This window comes from Dioszegia hungarica, assembly GCF_025882075.1.
Source record: "Dioszegia hungarica strain PDD-24b-2 chromosome Unknown MKK02contig_2, whole genome shotgun sequence".
Lineage (NCBI taxonomy): Eukaryota > Fungi > Basidiomycota > Tremellomycetes > Tremellales > Bulleribasidiaceae > Dioszegia > Dioszegia hungarica.
This window is the reverse complement of record NW_026515766.1, coordinates 334,250-348,841: the sequence shown is the minus strand read 5'-3', so window position 1 is coordinate 348,841 and position 14,592 is coordinate 334,250. Positions and strand designations below refer to the sequence as shown.

Sequence of the window (14,592 nt, the reverse complement as noted above, 5' to 3'; positions counted from 1 at the left end):
TAGTGTCCCTCACTCTTCCCGTCCACTAGTACCAGTCATTCGATCCATCGCCCGCCTTCTCATCCTCAACTTGAAGCCCAGCTCCACCTTCCTCAGACGCCTGACACCCTCACTGCCTTACAAAGCCTCCTGATCCTCTACTCGTAGCCCCTCTCCACCCCCGACACCAAACTCCGCCCAGCCCGCATCTGACCCCCGTTCTCGCCGCTATCTGGTCCCCTTCATGCCGGGCAGCTCCCGCAAGCTTCGCATTCCGGCGCCGCAGCAGAGACGTCCCAGCTGATCAAGCTACCCGCCGGTGCTCCATCGTGTTGGAAGACCGCCCGCGTATAGTCCTCAAAACCTTGGCCATCTCCACCTGTTCCCCCAGAGTGACGGATCTGGCGACGGCCGAGGGCGTTATCGGCACGTTGGATGCAAGGGCCTCGCGGATGAGGGGCATAGTATGCTCGACGTCCGGAGCGAGGGCGGTGTAGATTCCGGTGGAGCAAGAGATGCTAAGCTGGAATGGGGAGAAGGTGCCTATGGGCGCTCGACCGATCTGACGTGACAGCACGTGGATGCGGTAGCAAAGTGCGTGGAGAATGGTGGTCCAGTCCGCCCCGGCCGGACCATCGTATACCCAGCGCGTGTGAGCGTCAGCCCGCAGCGTGACTCCCGGCACTTCAGACGCGTGAAAGTGCCAAGTTGTCATGGGAGGGGTAACGAGTTTCGCGATGATGGGGCGGTTTGCGCTTTCGGTGGTGGACCGTGCGACCCGGAGACCGCGGACGCAGATTTGTCGTACGTCACCAGCAGCCTGAAAGTAGGAGAGGAGGACGCCGAGTGAGGAGCCTTTGCGTGGATCGATAGCAGGATAGTGGAGGTGGGGAGCGAAGGCGACCGACCGGAGAGCGGGCATGAAGGCGGAGCTGGACTCGGCAATGTCCAGTTTTCGCGTCACGAGCGGAAGCAGCTTCCGCTCACGCCCGTAGTCCCGCACGCGGAACTCCCTCTTCTCCTCTCCCATCGCCCCGTACCGCGCCCACATCTCCCCTCGCTCCTTCCGCCACTTCTTGCCCTCCCCTCGAGCGAGCATAGTGTACGTCGGTTCCCACCCCAGTTCCGGATGTTCCACCCGCATGGTCTGAGTGAGAGCGAAGCGGTCCGTCTTGCTGCCTGGCGCCATGTTGACGATGAGCTCATGAGCTCGGGGATATTGTCAATGGTGATATGGGTATAGAGGAGAGGTAGGCATGCCGAGTAAAAGTCCTGAAAGTCAGCTCGATCCAGATGGAGAGGGACCAGACTGACCTTGTTGACGCGCGTCGCCACTGCCAAGTGAGGTTGCTTGAGCTCTGAGCGAGAGGGTTAGGCCATAGGGGCAGGGTCGGGATTGCGAAGGTGTTGGACGATGAGGGGGTATAGCTCCGAAGGGAGTCGAGGGACGAGCGCGTCTTTGGTAGTATCAGACATTGCGGATAGGGTCAGTAAGTGAGGGTAAGGATGATGGAAATACAGTGATGAGATGGTCAGATCAGACAGGCTGCTGATTAATGGCCAAACAATCAGCGCGACGCGACGCGTCCATGCAGTCCTCTTGCAAGGACGTGCGGACTCCGGGGGACGTGTCATGTCGTGTTGACATCGGGATTGCGGGGTAATGTGGGAAGAATGTGGGGATCGGAGATTAGTGTAGAAAGGGGACAGCCGCTTGTAGTAGTCGTGGGCGAGCTCAGCGCTGCAGCCCTCTTCAGCTCGTAAGCGAGCCAGAGAGAGGAGATGGCGGGTGGACGAGCGGACCAGCACTTAGGTTTGTATCACCTCCCCCATCGCTTGTATAGGTCAGTGTGTATCTCCACATCCCCTCCCTCTTGCTCTCCGCTGAGCGCGTCGAGACTTTGATCATCGGCTGGAAAGACGCCATTGAGCATGATGTCCTCGATCTGCCTGTCATATCAAGAGCCGATGTAACCTGTATTGGGAATCGACTAGCTGAAGCGTGTTATAGTGATAGATGGAAGAGCAAAGAGCAAGGCAAAGAGGCGGAGCAGCAGCTGGTCAACGCAAAAATTCGCTTCCGACGGAAGTCTACAACAGCTTCTGGTCTCCGCGCAGCCCGCGCAGCCTATGAGGTGCATGTGAAGAGGGATGCGCAGACTAAGCAGAGCACGATCACAGCGGGTCGAGGACAGAGGGATCACCCTCGTCCATCATACATCTCAGCTGGTCCTCCGCTCCCATGGCTCTGGTCTGCTGCCCGTCACCCAGACCTGACCGCCACAATACCCTGCATCGCGACGCTACGTCCAAATCATCATGACTCTCATTTTTCCCTCATTCTCCGCCTTGTAACCCTTCGCCTCCGACACCTTGTCCCCGACCCCCCATGCCTCCGCCCTCCGCTCTAGCTCGACCATCACCATAATCACCCCTCTCCCCTTCCGGAATCGCCCGCCCTGGCTCGCACCTTCCCACGCCATCAATCTCGGCAACTCCCGCACGCTCCGCACTCCGGAGCACCAGCAGAGACCGCCCAGCTTATGACATCCGTAATCCCGTCTTCCTCCACGACCCCTCGATCCCGTTTCGCCTCTTTGAAGATTGACTGGGTAGCCTCCTCAAACGCCTTGGCCGTCCCTCGCTGTTCCTGCTGGGAGACTGTCCGAATGATAGCCGTGGCAGGCGCGGGCTGTTGCCAGATGCGATGATCATATAGGATGGCGACCGGGTCCGAAGCGTATGGGGTATAGCGACCGGTCGAGCAGAAGATGCTCAGGTGTATTGGACCGGGTACCGCCTGATCGATCCGCTCAAGAGCCAGCTGCGTGATATGCTCGCCCAATTGTCTGAGGAGTATCGACCAGTCGTGCTGAGCGGATCCGTCATAGACCCACTGCGTATGACTGCCGATCCGGAGCGAGAGTGAGGAGATGTCCGAAGCTGTAAAGTGGAAGATAGCGGAGATGTGAATGAGGGTTCTCGGTAAGGGAGGGAGCTGGCGGGCTTGAAGTAGGGAAAGCGGGTCTTCGATACCGCGGAAGCAGATTTGGTCTACATCGCTGAGTGCGAGAAGGCCGCGTGAGAGGCGCCCAAGCGCCGAGAGTTCGCGCCGCGGACCGACGCGGGGGCCGGAGGCGTGCGCGTAGATCGAGCCGAAAGTGACCGCCTGAATGGATGCAGACCGAGCAAGTCTCTCTAGCTTTTTCGCCACTCCCGGGAGTGGTTTCTGCTCCCGGCGGTAGTCTTCCCTCCACCATCGCGCCTTCTCCTCCCCCATCGCTGCATAGCGCTCCCACATCTCCTCTTTCTCCGTCTCCCATTTCCTTCCTACAGCTCGAGCCAGCATCGTGTACGTCGGCTCCCATCCGAACTCGGGGTACTCCACGCGCATGGATCGAGTGAGTGCGAAGCGTCCGGCGCTTGCGTCTGGACCGAGGCTGGCAAAGAACTCAATGATATTGTCGATTGTGATGTGGGAGTAGAGGAGGCGTTCAGCGATGTGATGAAACTCCTACTTTGTCAGCTGAGAGATGTTGCACATTGCGGGACACGTACCTTGTTCACGAGCATAGCCACGGCCAGATGTGGCTGCCTGAGGGAGGGTCGAAGAGGGTCAGACCGAAGAATAGGATCAGGATTGCGGATATAAGGGAGATTGAGGGGGAAGAGGTCCGCGCTGACCCTAGCGCGATGAGTGGGGCCGAGGTCTTCGTCGCCTGTCGAGTCTGTCATTGTGGAAGCACTCAGAGTCGAGACGTTGCTGAGGATGGGAGGAAGAGGCGCGTTCTTGTTGCGCCGGAGAGCTGATGATAAAGGGACAGAGTGAGAAGGATGGGTCCATCAGTCAACTTGAAAAGGTTGAAGGGAAGGGACGCGTCCGTGTGTCATGGTGTGTGTGAGCGCCACCACCTGGGTAAGCTGCCCCATCGTCTCGACTCTCTAGTAACCTCGTCCGAGATCTAGCGACCGCTCAGTCGACCCGTCCCATGGCGCCATGGCTGAGTCGTCTGTGTGCTACCTATTGAAGCGACTCGGAAAGAGGACATGAACGAAAAGCTGCAGATACAGCGGCCAGCGCAAAGCGAGGAATGTGTTTACTTCCGACGGAACCCGGCTTGTCGCGGCATCGAGCTGCGCAGACGATATAGCTGACATCTACACAACCTCTGCGTTGGTGTAGCGTTAGCAATGACCCCTTCTGCAGCGGATCAATGATCAGGACATCATACCCGGGCGGCAAGACAAAGAGCGGACAAAGGGAATCGCCAAACAGGGTTTGCTGGCGTAAACAGGCCACCAAGCGCGTTTTGTTCCCAGGCATCTTTTCGGGTTGACGGGTTGACAGCACTCTCATCCATCATGATCGGCCTCACTATTCTCACATCTGACTCTAGCAGCTGTGGCGCATAGCCTATGGATAGGATGTCTGCCGATCCTGTAAGCCCTCTTTCCTTGTCTGTGCCGCCAAAATCGCAGCTGATACACCAGACCCCCCCTCCCCCTCCAACTCCTCCACCCCGACTTCCCTTTCCCTCCCCTTCCCTACGCTATCCGATGACCTCAAGAAGCTGATCATCTACATGGCCGACCTCCCCACCTTACTTTCCCTCATCCGCGTCTCACACGCCTCCAACAACACCGCAACCCCCTACATCTGGCGGACCCTGAACCTCTTCGTCCAATCGGAGCTCGGTCGGCGTCGGTATCCGCACCGTAATGAGATCTGGGGGACGCTTTCCATCCGAGACCGTACTCGGGACCCTGCCTACGTCAATCTCATCCGGGCAAAGTGCGTCGGCATCGTGGATGCGGCAAGCACGGAACGGTGGAAGATGGTCCGGTCCATCCTCCTCATCCCCATGCCAGGCGCGCTGCAGACAATCGTATATATCCTAGAGAGGTGCCCGGAGACTCTCGAGTCGCTGGAGCCCTTCATACCCAGGCGCTGGGGAATGCGCTTCGCTCTACACCCAGAGTGGCTGGAGATCCACCTCCGCGCGTGCAGTCTCGACCTCCACTTTCCGGCTCTCACCCACGTCCGCATCGGAAAAGGTACCGTCCACCAGGCCGGCTTCCTGCGCTTTCTCTTTGCCATCGCACCCAACATCATACATCTCGACGCCGAACTCCACAACTTTGATGATCCGGAGGAGGTTGAGCTGATGAGCAAGAGTTGGTCGTGCCTCCGACCAAGCTCAAGCATTTACGGATCAAGTATGCCCAGGAAAGCGAATGGGATCCGTCCCAGGAGGCAGCTCTCAACACATCCTCGACCTCGTCCGCCAGTCCTCCGACCTCAACCAACACTCGTTCGGTTACGAGTATTATGGTAAGCCCGGCTCTCCCGTTCGCTACAATCCAAGTCGGGCTGGTGAGTCCATCAGGGGCAAGGGTTGCCTGCGTCTTCTTCGCTGGCCGGCTCCTACACTGGCTCTGAGTGGGACGAGAGGTGACTACCGCGGAGAGGAGGATACCCTACCAACTTGCGGAGTCTGATGCTTATGATCCGGTCAAAATACCGGTGCGTCCAGCGTGTCTACTTGATCAGCTTGATGAGCAAGTGCTGATGCTTAGATTGATCTTCACGCGTGCCTCCCTGCTCTGGAAGAGCTATATCTCGACAGCTGGACGGGAGGTAGCCTGCGCCAGAACCACTGCGAATACCTCGACCCATCATCCAGCGCAATCCCTTCCACCCTCTCTACTCTCCTCAGGAACTACCCTAAGCTCCGCCTCATCCACTATCTCTCGCGGGAGCACATCGACTCTCTCTTCCGTGCCGACATGTCTTCGTCGTTCGACTATCGCACGTACACTGGCGGTCTCGCCGCTATACACGCTCGATCTTACGTCCACGGCGGGGACGGGCGCGAGCTGCTCCGTGCCCAGATCATGGAGCAGGACATCGACGATCCCACTCTATCATGGCACGATGATGAGACCGGAGTGCTGGATATGACTCAGAAGCGGATCTTGTCCACCGGGACGAGCTTTGACGATGTCCCGTACAAGGCTCAGCGGGTTGGCGAGCCGGTCAGGCGGGGCTATGTCGAATTTGAGGGAGAGGTGGTCCCGCTGGCGGTACTGAGGGAGATGTTGGATTTGGAGAGGCGGGAAGGGATTGATGAGGTGGGGCGAGGGAAGGCGATCGGTGCGAAGGGGTGGGCGGTTTTGATGGCATGGCAGGCGGGGCTGGCGGTGTGAGGTATGTGCGCCTAAGAGGTGAGCTTGTTCCAGCGGATCATGCTGAGAGTGACGAAGCTGACATTGCAGCGAGTTCCTAATTCCTTACCTGGTCAATAGGCTTTACGTATCAATGGGCGACCAGACCGCTAGGGGAGGAGACTGTACTGCGAAGCGAATGTGTACTGCATGATATCGGAACGAAAGCTGAAGGTGGCTGCCCGTGATCTACCTCTGACCTATCTACTGATCGCTGACTAGTTGACTATTCCTCTGATTGGCGCCTATATCCCCATCTGCTGACCCGCCCATACCTCCTGCTTGTTACCCCGCCCACCTCGCCCCCAACTCCCAGCGCTTCAACCATCCCGCCCATTTGAACATTTGCCCGCCTCCCCGTACCATCCACCGCCGACAGCCCTGCATTCCTGCATTCCTCCCATCCCCGAATCACGCCAGACTGCAGGCAGCGCAGGCAGGCGCATCCTCCGTGCAGGTCCACCTGAAATCGTATGGGACGGCTCCGGGTCGGCAGTCCACAAAGTCCGCCCGATTTGCCAGTCGAAGAGCCGCTTCCAGCTGAGCCGACATGTTCCGTTGCTCATCGACCGTGAGAGGGACCGGACGTGCAGGAGGGAGGGGAGGAGGAGGCACGCCCTGGAGAGAGGGGTACATGGAGTGGAACGCCTCCAAGGTGGTGGGAATGGCGTCAGACTGGGTTGTAGAGCATGATACGGCGAGGCTGAGCGTGCCGTCGGTCTGCGATGCCGTTCGGGAGTGGACTCGCGCCCGGATGGCATAACCCAATGCTCGAATGAGCTTTCCCCAGTGCTGGGTAGCCGAGCCCTCGTAGATCCACCAAGTAGGAGCCCCATTGATGACCGGGAGGTGAGGGACATCCGTGTCAAAATGACAGGTAGTGGTGTACACGGGATTGGACTCGGCCAAGGTGAAGGGTTGGGGTACGAGCGGTCCGTGGAGGTCGCGTATGCAGAGTGAGGTGTACGCGCCCGTATTGATGAAGATGTGGAGTTTCTGACCGATCCAAAACCACTCGTTCGGGAGAGTCTTGCTCCGCTTGGTGTATTCCCGACGGAGTTGGCGCCAGTGGCTGTAGTCCCGACCGTATATCGAACCGATGGCCAGAGACTGCAGGTTGGGGAGGGCGGTGTCCTGCCGAATGTCCGAGAATAGCTCGATAGCAGCATGGAGCTCGGTGACTTCCTTTTCGCACTCCCTCATTCGCCGTTTTGATGTCTCCGCCGTTGACCCTCCGATCCCATTCCAGCCGTCCCCGACAGGTCCTCTATCCCCGCTCAGAAGACTCATGTAGGAGGGTTCGGCGCCCTTCTCGCGGTACTCGAGCCGGAGTGACTTGGTGTGCTCAAAGTGCGCGCTGGATCCGGAGGCGGGCGAGGTAAGTTGAGTGAAGAGGGAAGGAATGTTGTCGCAGACGATGTGGGTGTAAAGATAGGACTCCGCCACGGGTTTCCACCTCTGTATGGTCAGCTGAAGCCTCGACCGACAGGTCTGATCAAGAGGCGTACCTTGCAGACTCGCATAGCGACGGTGAGACCTTGATTGCGGACGGCAGACCGAGGCGGAGCGGAGAGAGCCGGGGGAATGGAGTTTGGGAGGAAAGCAATGATGAGCCGTTCGACATCCTCGGGGATTGGGCGGCTGAGCGGCATGGCGATAGATCGTTGATGTTTACTGTGAGATGCTTGTTGGTGTTTGCCGAGTCAGACAATGAGGCGAAGAATGATCGAGGAAGAGGATGTGAGCTTCGATACTTCAATCAACAAATGCAGAAGAAGCAGCATCAGGGCAGTCAACATTCGCTCATATCGATCAGTGGCGTGTGTGTAGGTGTGTCAATAACCCCAAATCCACCTCTCCTCCGTTCTTATCGGCTTTATCGCCTGCGGGTTTCCGTCGAGGGCAGAGGTTCAGATCTGGTCAGTATCATCGATTGTATGCAGTCAGAATTCTCGTTGCTCGCTGAGAATCGACACAACCAGACATCAGCTCCCTGGGTCGTTCCTGCACGGCAGGTTGTTGCGAGTGGCAAAATCGCTGAGTCAGCTAGCTTGAGGTTGTGCACATGGCTCAGCTTTGAGTTATGCCTTTCCGTACTCTTTGCCGATCCTTCTAGCTCAGCTTGACCCTCACTGCCCCAACCCTCTTCTTCCACGTCCCCTTCCTGACCCTTTCCTCCTCGCTCGACTGACCCGGCTCACTCTCCTCACTCGACAGCTCCTCCCCCTCTACCCCCTCTCCTTCCGGATATGGCGGTACTTCTCCATTCGCTTCTTGTTGTACGCCTCCAGGTCATACACCAGCTCCTCTTCGTCGGATTCCGAGTTGAATTCGCCAGGACGAGGGAAGAAGGTTTGACCGCGCGGATCTCTGAGTGTGCGGGGTTTGAGGAGTTTGATGTGAGGTTTGTCATTGGGATCGGCTACAGATCAGCTCCGCGTCCTGAATCTTTCATGCGCACTCACCTTTGGTCTTCAACTTAGATTTTGAGGTCCCACTTTGCCCGGTCTTGACAACATCGCTGATCCCGCCCGCTGCGCCACCCGCCTTTCCATCCTTTACCGCCTTATCCACCTCGGCTGTGCGGCCCTTGCCGTCTAGCCCCAGCTTCGCGACACCCTCCTCTATCTTGGCTACTTTGGCCGTGTCCTGCGACATGTTCGTAGATATCGAAAGAGACAGAGGGTCGTTGAGGCTGACGAGACTGGATGACGTGATGAGGTTGGCGAACAGGGAGAACGCGATTTGGCGCAGTATAGGCTGATGAATCTGTCTGCTCAGTAGATGCTCACAACGCTGCTGAATCCATGACTGTACCTACAGGTCCCCATATATGGTAAACTGGGAGGTGAAGTAGGTTCGATGAAGCTCGGCTTGAGTCCGGGCGTCACTTGCGCTCCGACGGGATGAGGATTTTGGTCTCGGGGGTGTGAAACCACCTGAAACCACCTGAAACGTGTCGGCCAAGTGGTGCCACCTCAATTGTACCTGTACCTGTACATCTGCTGTACTGATCAGCTACGTATATGAGACGGCCATCTCAAAGCGAGGTCGGAGATGCCGCATGAAGCATGCCTACCCTCAAGAACCTCGTGGCAATGCGCTAGAAAGTCAAGCAGGAGCGCCGCCAAAGTCTGATTGCGCTTCCCCCTTGGGCTTGTGCTGGGAACGTCAGGTCATAGCCTGTCTGGCATGAACGGGGGTGTTGAGTTGGGGCTCCTGCTTGTGAGTCAGGCTCCCTGATAGCGAATCGCACGAGTTATACGTCCACAATCCCTCAGTCGAAAGGCAAGTGACCACTCTCGGCCCAAGAGTGGCTCTGCTCATGCCAGACAGCTTCAGTGCCAGTGATCATTTCGACTGCTCGCGGTGGCCGTTACGCATGAGGGTGAGAGTACATAAGGTTGCGCAGAGTCTGAAGCTGTCTTAAGCCAAGGCGCTGTGGAGAACACCGAGAGTACGTGCAAATACTGAGGCAGCTGCTTGAGTACTGTGACGCGAGCTTCACTGCATGGTCCAGCAGCTAGCACAGCCAAATAACGACAGACGGTACTGGCTGAACTGAGATGCACGACTTGACCATCGAGTTGACCACTCAGTCAATCTCTGAGTACCAAGGCGGGCGACTCGCGGGTACGGCCCCACCCCGCTGGGACCGGTCCGGTGACGCGCAAAGCATGCACCCACTCAGGACATGCGCAGAGGAGACGCTCGCTGATGTGAATCCGGAGAGATCTCAGAGCTGAGGAGATCGGTTCAACGGATGCGCCCACGTGGGTCAGTCGTATCACAGAGACCCGGAGTCAACTCGAGGCAGCGAGGAAGAAGCAATTGATCATCGATCAGAGGTGGCGAGACGAGCTGATGAGGATCATCGAAAGTCGACTAGGAGACAGGATCATTTCCAGACTCGTCTGGACGCAACGAAGGTCAAAGCTCCTTGCGACGACGACGACAGATGCTTTGGAATCAATGTCTTAGCCGGGCCGATTGCGAATTGGGGTAGGTTCTAGCTAGTACGTGGCAAGGCAGATAAGTAGGCTATCACCAGTACAGCTTGACACATGGGATTCTGGTCCACGGTGGAAGAGAGCGTCCTGATGCTCCTCTACTCAGGCTTAGGACTCGCCAACCACAGGCTTCAGCCATACCTCCGCATCTCAAAAGATGCATAGAAGCAATGCCTGTCACTCCGCCACTCCGCCAGTACTCTGTACTCCGTCGGAAGGACGTTACGGCATCCCCCACCCGGCCAAAATCTCCTTAGATCTACCTGGGTCCTGCTCTACTCACACGTCTATGATTACAGCTTTATGGCGCCCAACAGCAAGGCCGGTCCATCACGGCCCAATGCTACTCGCGAGGCTGCCGCGTACGCCCCGAAATACAAGACAAAAGTCATACAGAGCACATCAGAGCTCCTCCGCCATCAAAAAGGCAAAGCCAAGGAGACTATCGGCGCTGCCTTCGACGTGGCTCAAAGTAGGTATTTACCGGAGACTGAGCTGATAGCAGATGTGAAGAACCTGCCAGGAGTGATCAGGGTGGAGGCGTTCGTCGAGGCCCGAGCGATGGAAATCCTCGCGTTTCAGAATGCCATCAAATCTGCCGCGTGAGTCCGCTCACGACTTGGCTGATAGCAGCACCTTTGGAAACTCTCGAGTGTTCCAGTCTCTCCCTCGACATCTTCGCCGTCGAGCGGCAAGTCATAATCCCAAACGCGTCCCCAAACGACTTCGGAAGCGCGCAGCAGCAGAGATTGATCCAGGGGACAATATCGCCAAGCTTCATCGGAAACGGGCAAAGCTGAGGGCGAAAGGGGATCTGAAGGGCCGGAGTAGGACAGAGCAGCTCCTCGCCAGGCAAAGTAGGTCATGGGGAGAACTAGCTGATAGTAGGAAATAAGACTTGGTTACCAACCCATATATGGCACGCGAAACGGTTTCATATGGTCAATATCTGGGGTCACCGACTACCCCTCACGCCGACCCTCAAGTCTTTCCGCCCGGCCTATCGTGCGACGAGACGGAGGTGCGCTGTGAGCGATACGAGCTACTATGGTATACTGGAGCTGGATAGTGATGCGGGCTTGGAGCGGGTTACAGCGGGGCGGTATGCGGGAGATAGGTACGTCGCGTCATGGCTGAGCTGACTTAGATTTGAGCATCGTAAAGCCGACGTACTACTCTATCACCTCGACACTTACCCGCTTGGTCTGATCGGACCGGCCGAGATCATCCGCGGAGACAAGCTCTGGATCCGAATCCACCCGTCCATCTTTGACGAGGCGTTTGCTGCTATCCGAGCTGCTGTCGGTGTTGTCCGGGATCTACGAGGGGAACTGGACAGCTTTGAGCTGGTCGGGCCCATGTCGGAAGAGGTGCTCAGCAGAGTCTTGAGGCCGGTCAAGGGCGAGGTGAGTTTACAGCAGACAGAGCTGATCAGACCTTGAGCTTTGGGCAAGACGTTCAGAACGGCATATACAGTCTCAACATTTATGATCCAAGGTTACAGTGAGTCTGACCAGGACTTCGCTGATAAGTTCTCCGAATCCCATTCCGATCGATCCTCATCCGACTCCTTCGAGAACGAGCGAGATCTGGGATGAAGAGGTTCGGGACAACCTCGCCAAGCCACTGTTCAGGAAGTCCGATCTGGACCGTCGGCGCCAACATGTACGTCCCTGCATTGAATCCGCTGATGTCAGCTCCGCAATCCCGGCACCTCCCTCCGCCCCCTCGCTCAAGATGCTCGACTACCCATCATGCTCATCCAGCGCACAGTCGGGGACATGCACGGCTACACCCTTCTCCTTCCCCGCGGATGGTCCCAGTACCTCCTGACCGCCTTCGCTTACGCGCGATGCCTTATATCCGGCCTGGCGGAACGGCGGGTGCAGCATCGGGAGGCTGGTGTGGCGTGCTTCCCAGAACACTTCGGGGCGGTATGCAAGGCGGGTACAGAGTGGGAAGATAGGAAAGCTGGGGAAGAAACGGACCGATGGGAGAGGAAGCCACCGGGAAAGAGGCCGGAGTATGGGCTCTTGGGGACGCCGGCGGCCTTCAAGCCGGATTGGAGCTTTATGGTGAGTCCGCTCAAGACTTGGCTGATATAGATCGACGAAGAGGCCACTGTCAATGGTAGCTCGGCGACACCGTGGCTGGTGCAGACCCCTATCCTCGAGCTCCTTCCTCATTTTCGCGTCAATGCCGAACAGACCATCTCGGAGATAATCAACGCTTTCCGATCTCAACGAAACATGCCGCCTATCACGCAAGATCTCTACCCCTCTGCGCTCATACAAGTCCGCATCAACCTTCTAGGTAGGGGCTCGCCAAAAGATATGGCGTACATATATGGGCTGTCCGCGGAGGAACGGGAAGAATGGCTCAGTGCCGAAGATACACAGACTGTGAGTTGCCGACTGACCGAGCTGACAGTAGATTGGAGAGGTCAAGCCGGATCTAAACACGCTGGTCGGGTACGTGACGACGGGCAACTTTAGTCTGAGTCGAGGGACGGGACATGCGCTGGGGAGCGTCAGTCTGAAGGGGTACCTTGGGCTATTGCGGCTGGCCGAGGTGGGGTCGGAGATGGGCAAGGGGAGGGCGCTGGTCAAGGTCAGAAATCGAGATGGGGTGATCTGTAGATTTGCGGAACTGGAAGTTGTATAGTGGTGTAGATCAGGATGGTACGTTTCTTCATCGCTTCAAGGCCTTGTAGCCATATCATCATCAAGAGCCGTAGGCTGTACGAGTAGGTCTGAGGGCGACCTCCACCTTGTCATAACCGAAATTCCTCAATCCACCCATCTACCATGTCCCACCCCTTTATTCTGCACGCTACTCCTCCTCTGGGGGACCTTCCCGCCTCCGATCCAGAATCGCTTTATCTGGCTGCTCTGCTCCAGCTCGTCGTCCCTGGGAGATGGGCGATCCAGACCGGGGACTACAGCGCCAACGGCGGGAAACTGCCCTATATCACCCATCTGGGCCATTTCGTCCGGCCTCGACACCTTTCTTCTCTTCCATCCTGGACCGAGGTGGATGAGGATAAGTCAGAAGCGGGATTATGGACTGCGTACATTGAGCAATCGCTCACTGATCTGGTCGTGCGTCACGACTCTCACATCGCGGTCTTGGAATTTGGCTGATCGACAGAATCACACCCTATACTCCCTTCCTCCCAACTATACCCTTCTCGCACCCGCCCAGTCCGGCCCTTTGGGCCCACTAGAGCGACACTACATACCACAGCGTATCCGAGCGATCCACAAGACTCGACTAGAGCACGCCGGGCTATGGGGTCTGGGCGGATCAACGGATGCGGAAGAGCCAAAAGAGGGAAAAGAGGCTGCTGTGGTGCCGGGAGGAACGGAGATCCCGAGGGGATGGGCAGGATGGGGTGCAGGACGGGAAGTGGAGAGACGGAGGAGAGCATGGGAGGGGGAGCAGCTGGCTAAGAGGGCAAGGGGTGTATTGGATGTATTGAGTAGGAGGGTGGGGGAGGGGTATTTTGGGGGTGAAAGGTGTGTCTGCACGTCTCCTCGTCGGCCCAGAATGAAGGCTTCCTGGTGGAACGGCTCAATGTTGCGTACGGGCCCGACGGATGCTCATATCGAAGAGCCGCAGGATAGCAGCCTGCAGGATGGACGCCGACTCTGTGTAGCCTAGCTGATCCAGCAGGCCCGGCACACCAGATCTTCTCCTCTTCGCACACCTGACCCTTCTTCTCACTCCCGGCTGGCCAAATCCTCTCCTCGCCGACCTCCTACGCACCTCCTACCCCCGCCTAGTCGCACACCACGACCGCATTCAATCCCTCTTGTTCCCCGACGGCACCGACTCTATCCAGCGCATATCACCCCCTGCGGCGGCATCATGGATCGACACCTTATCCAGCTGGACTGCTATTGGAGGGGACAAGGGGGAGAAGAAAAAGTCTGACACGGAGAAGCGGTTTGAAAGGGGCAGATGGGCTTGGTTTGCGGGAGCTGGGGTGGCTATGGTGGGATATTTGCTGGTCAGTGGGGTAGTGAGGCTGGAGTTTGGGGATAGCGAGGAAAGCGAGGATGGGGAGGAGGATGAAGGGGATCAGGGAGAGATCCTGATAGTCGAGGACGAGGATAGTGACGATGAGTAGCCGATGTATGCGTGCGGCAATATGGAGCTATGGTCTGACGCCAAGCCGCAGCGATTGATCATATGCAAGGCCTCCAACGACTCGATCTATGACACTACTTTAACATACCCTGCTTATCAGCTATATTCCGACGTACAGCTGCTGACTCACAACTCACTCCCTTACAGGTCCTCCGGACCCCACCCACATGCCTCGCAAACCGGCGCATCCGCCATTTTCTTGCACTGCCACGTACCTCTAGCCGAC

The 14,592-nt window shown here is 57.4% G+C and overlaps 5 protein-coding genes across 5 annotated transcripts; 2 read left to right on the top strand and 3 right to left on the bottom strand.

Moving 5' to 3' along the window:
• Window positions 1-283: 283 nt before the first annotated feature.
• Window positions 284-1,168, bottom strand: MKK02DRAFT_39484 (uncharacterized protein; the record flags this gene model as incomplete). The annotated part of the gene is made up of 1 exon (XM_053090618.1): window positions 284-1,168. One exon carries the CDS (start codon window positions 1,166-1,168, stop codon window positions 284-286), a length of 885 nt encoding a protein of 294 aa, XP_052948970.1.
• Window positions 1,169-2,461: 1,293 nt separating this feature from the next.
• Window positions 2,462-3,714, bottom strand: MKK02DRAFT_29302 (uncharacterized protein; the record flags this gene model as incomplete). The annotated part of the gene is made up of 2 exons (XM_053087782.1): window positions 2,462-3,493; window positions 3,538-3,714. The coding sequence occupies 2 exons, from the start codon at window positions 3,712-3,714 to the stop codon at window positions 2,462-2,464; spliced, it is 1,209 nt and encodes a 402-aa protein (XP_052948969.1).
• Window positions 3,715-4,341: 627 nt separating this feature from the next.
• MKK02DRAFT_39482 (uncharacterized protein) lies at window positions 4,342-6,186 on the top strand (the record flags this gene model as incomplete). The annotated part of the gene is made up of 5 exons (XM_053090617.1): window positions 4,342-4,381; window positions 4,471-5,154; window positions 5,207-5,311; window positions 5,346-5,353; window positions 5,557-6,186. 5 exons carry the CDS (start codon window positions 4,342-4,344, stop codon window positions 6,184-6,186), a joined length of 1,467 nt encoding a protein of 488 aa, XP_052948968.1.
• Window positions 6,187-6,615: 429 nt separating this feature from the next.
• MKK02DRAFT_39481 (uncharacterized protein) lies at window positions 6,616-7,856 on the bottom strand (the record flags this gene model as incomplete). The annotated part of the gene is made up of 2 exons (XM_053090616.1): window positions 6,616-7,662; window positions 7,713-7,856. 2 exons carry the CDS (start codon window positions 7,854-7,856, stop codon window positions 6,616-6,618), a joined length of 1,191 nt encoding a protein of 396 aa, XP_052948967.1.
• A 2,661-nt stretch (window positions 7,857-10,517) lies between these two features.
• On the top strand, window positions 10,518-13,877 carry MKK02DRAFT_29298 (ribonucleases P/MRP protein subunit POP1-domain-containing protein; the record flags this gene model as incomplete). Its single annotated transcript, XM_053087781.1, has 12 exons — window positions 10,518-10,686; window positions 10,720-10,816; window positions 10,848-11,071; window positions 11,103-11,331; window positions 11,362-11,620; window positions 11,669-11,717; window positions 11,815-11,879; window positions 11,912-12,289; window positions 12,320-12,616; window positions 12,648-12,824; window positions 13,115-13,315; window positions 13,365-13,877. The coding sequence occupies 12 exons, from the start codon at window positions 10,518-10,520 to the stop codon at window positions 13,875-13,877; spliced, it is 2,658 nt and encodes an 885-aa protein (XP_052948966.1).
• Window positions 13,878-14,592: the final 715 nt, after the last annotated feature.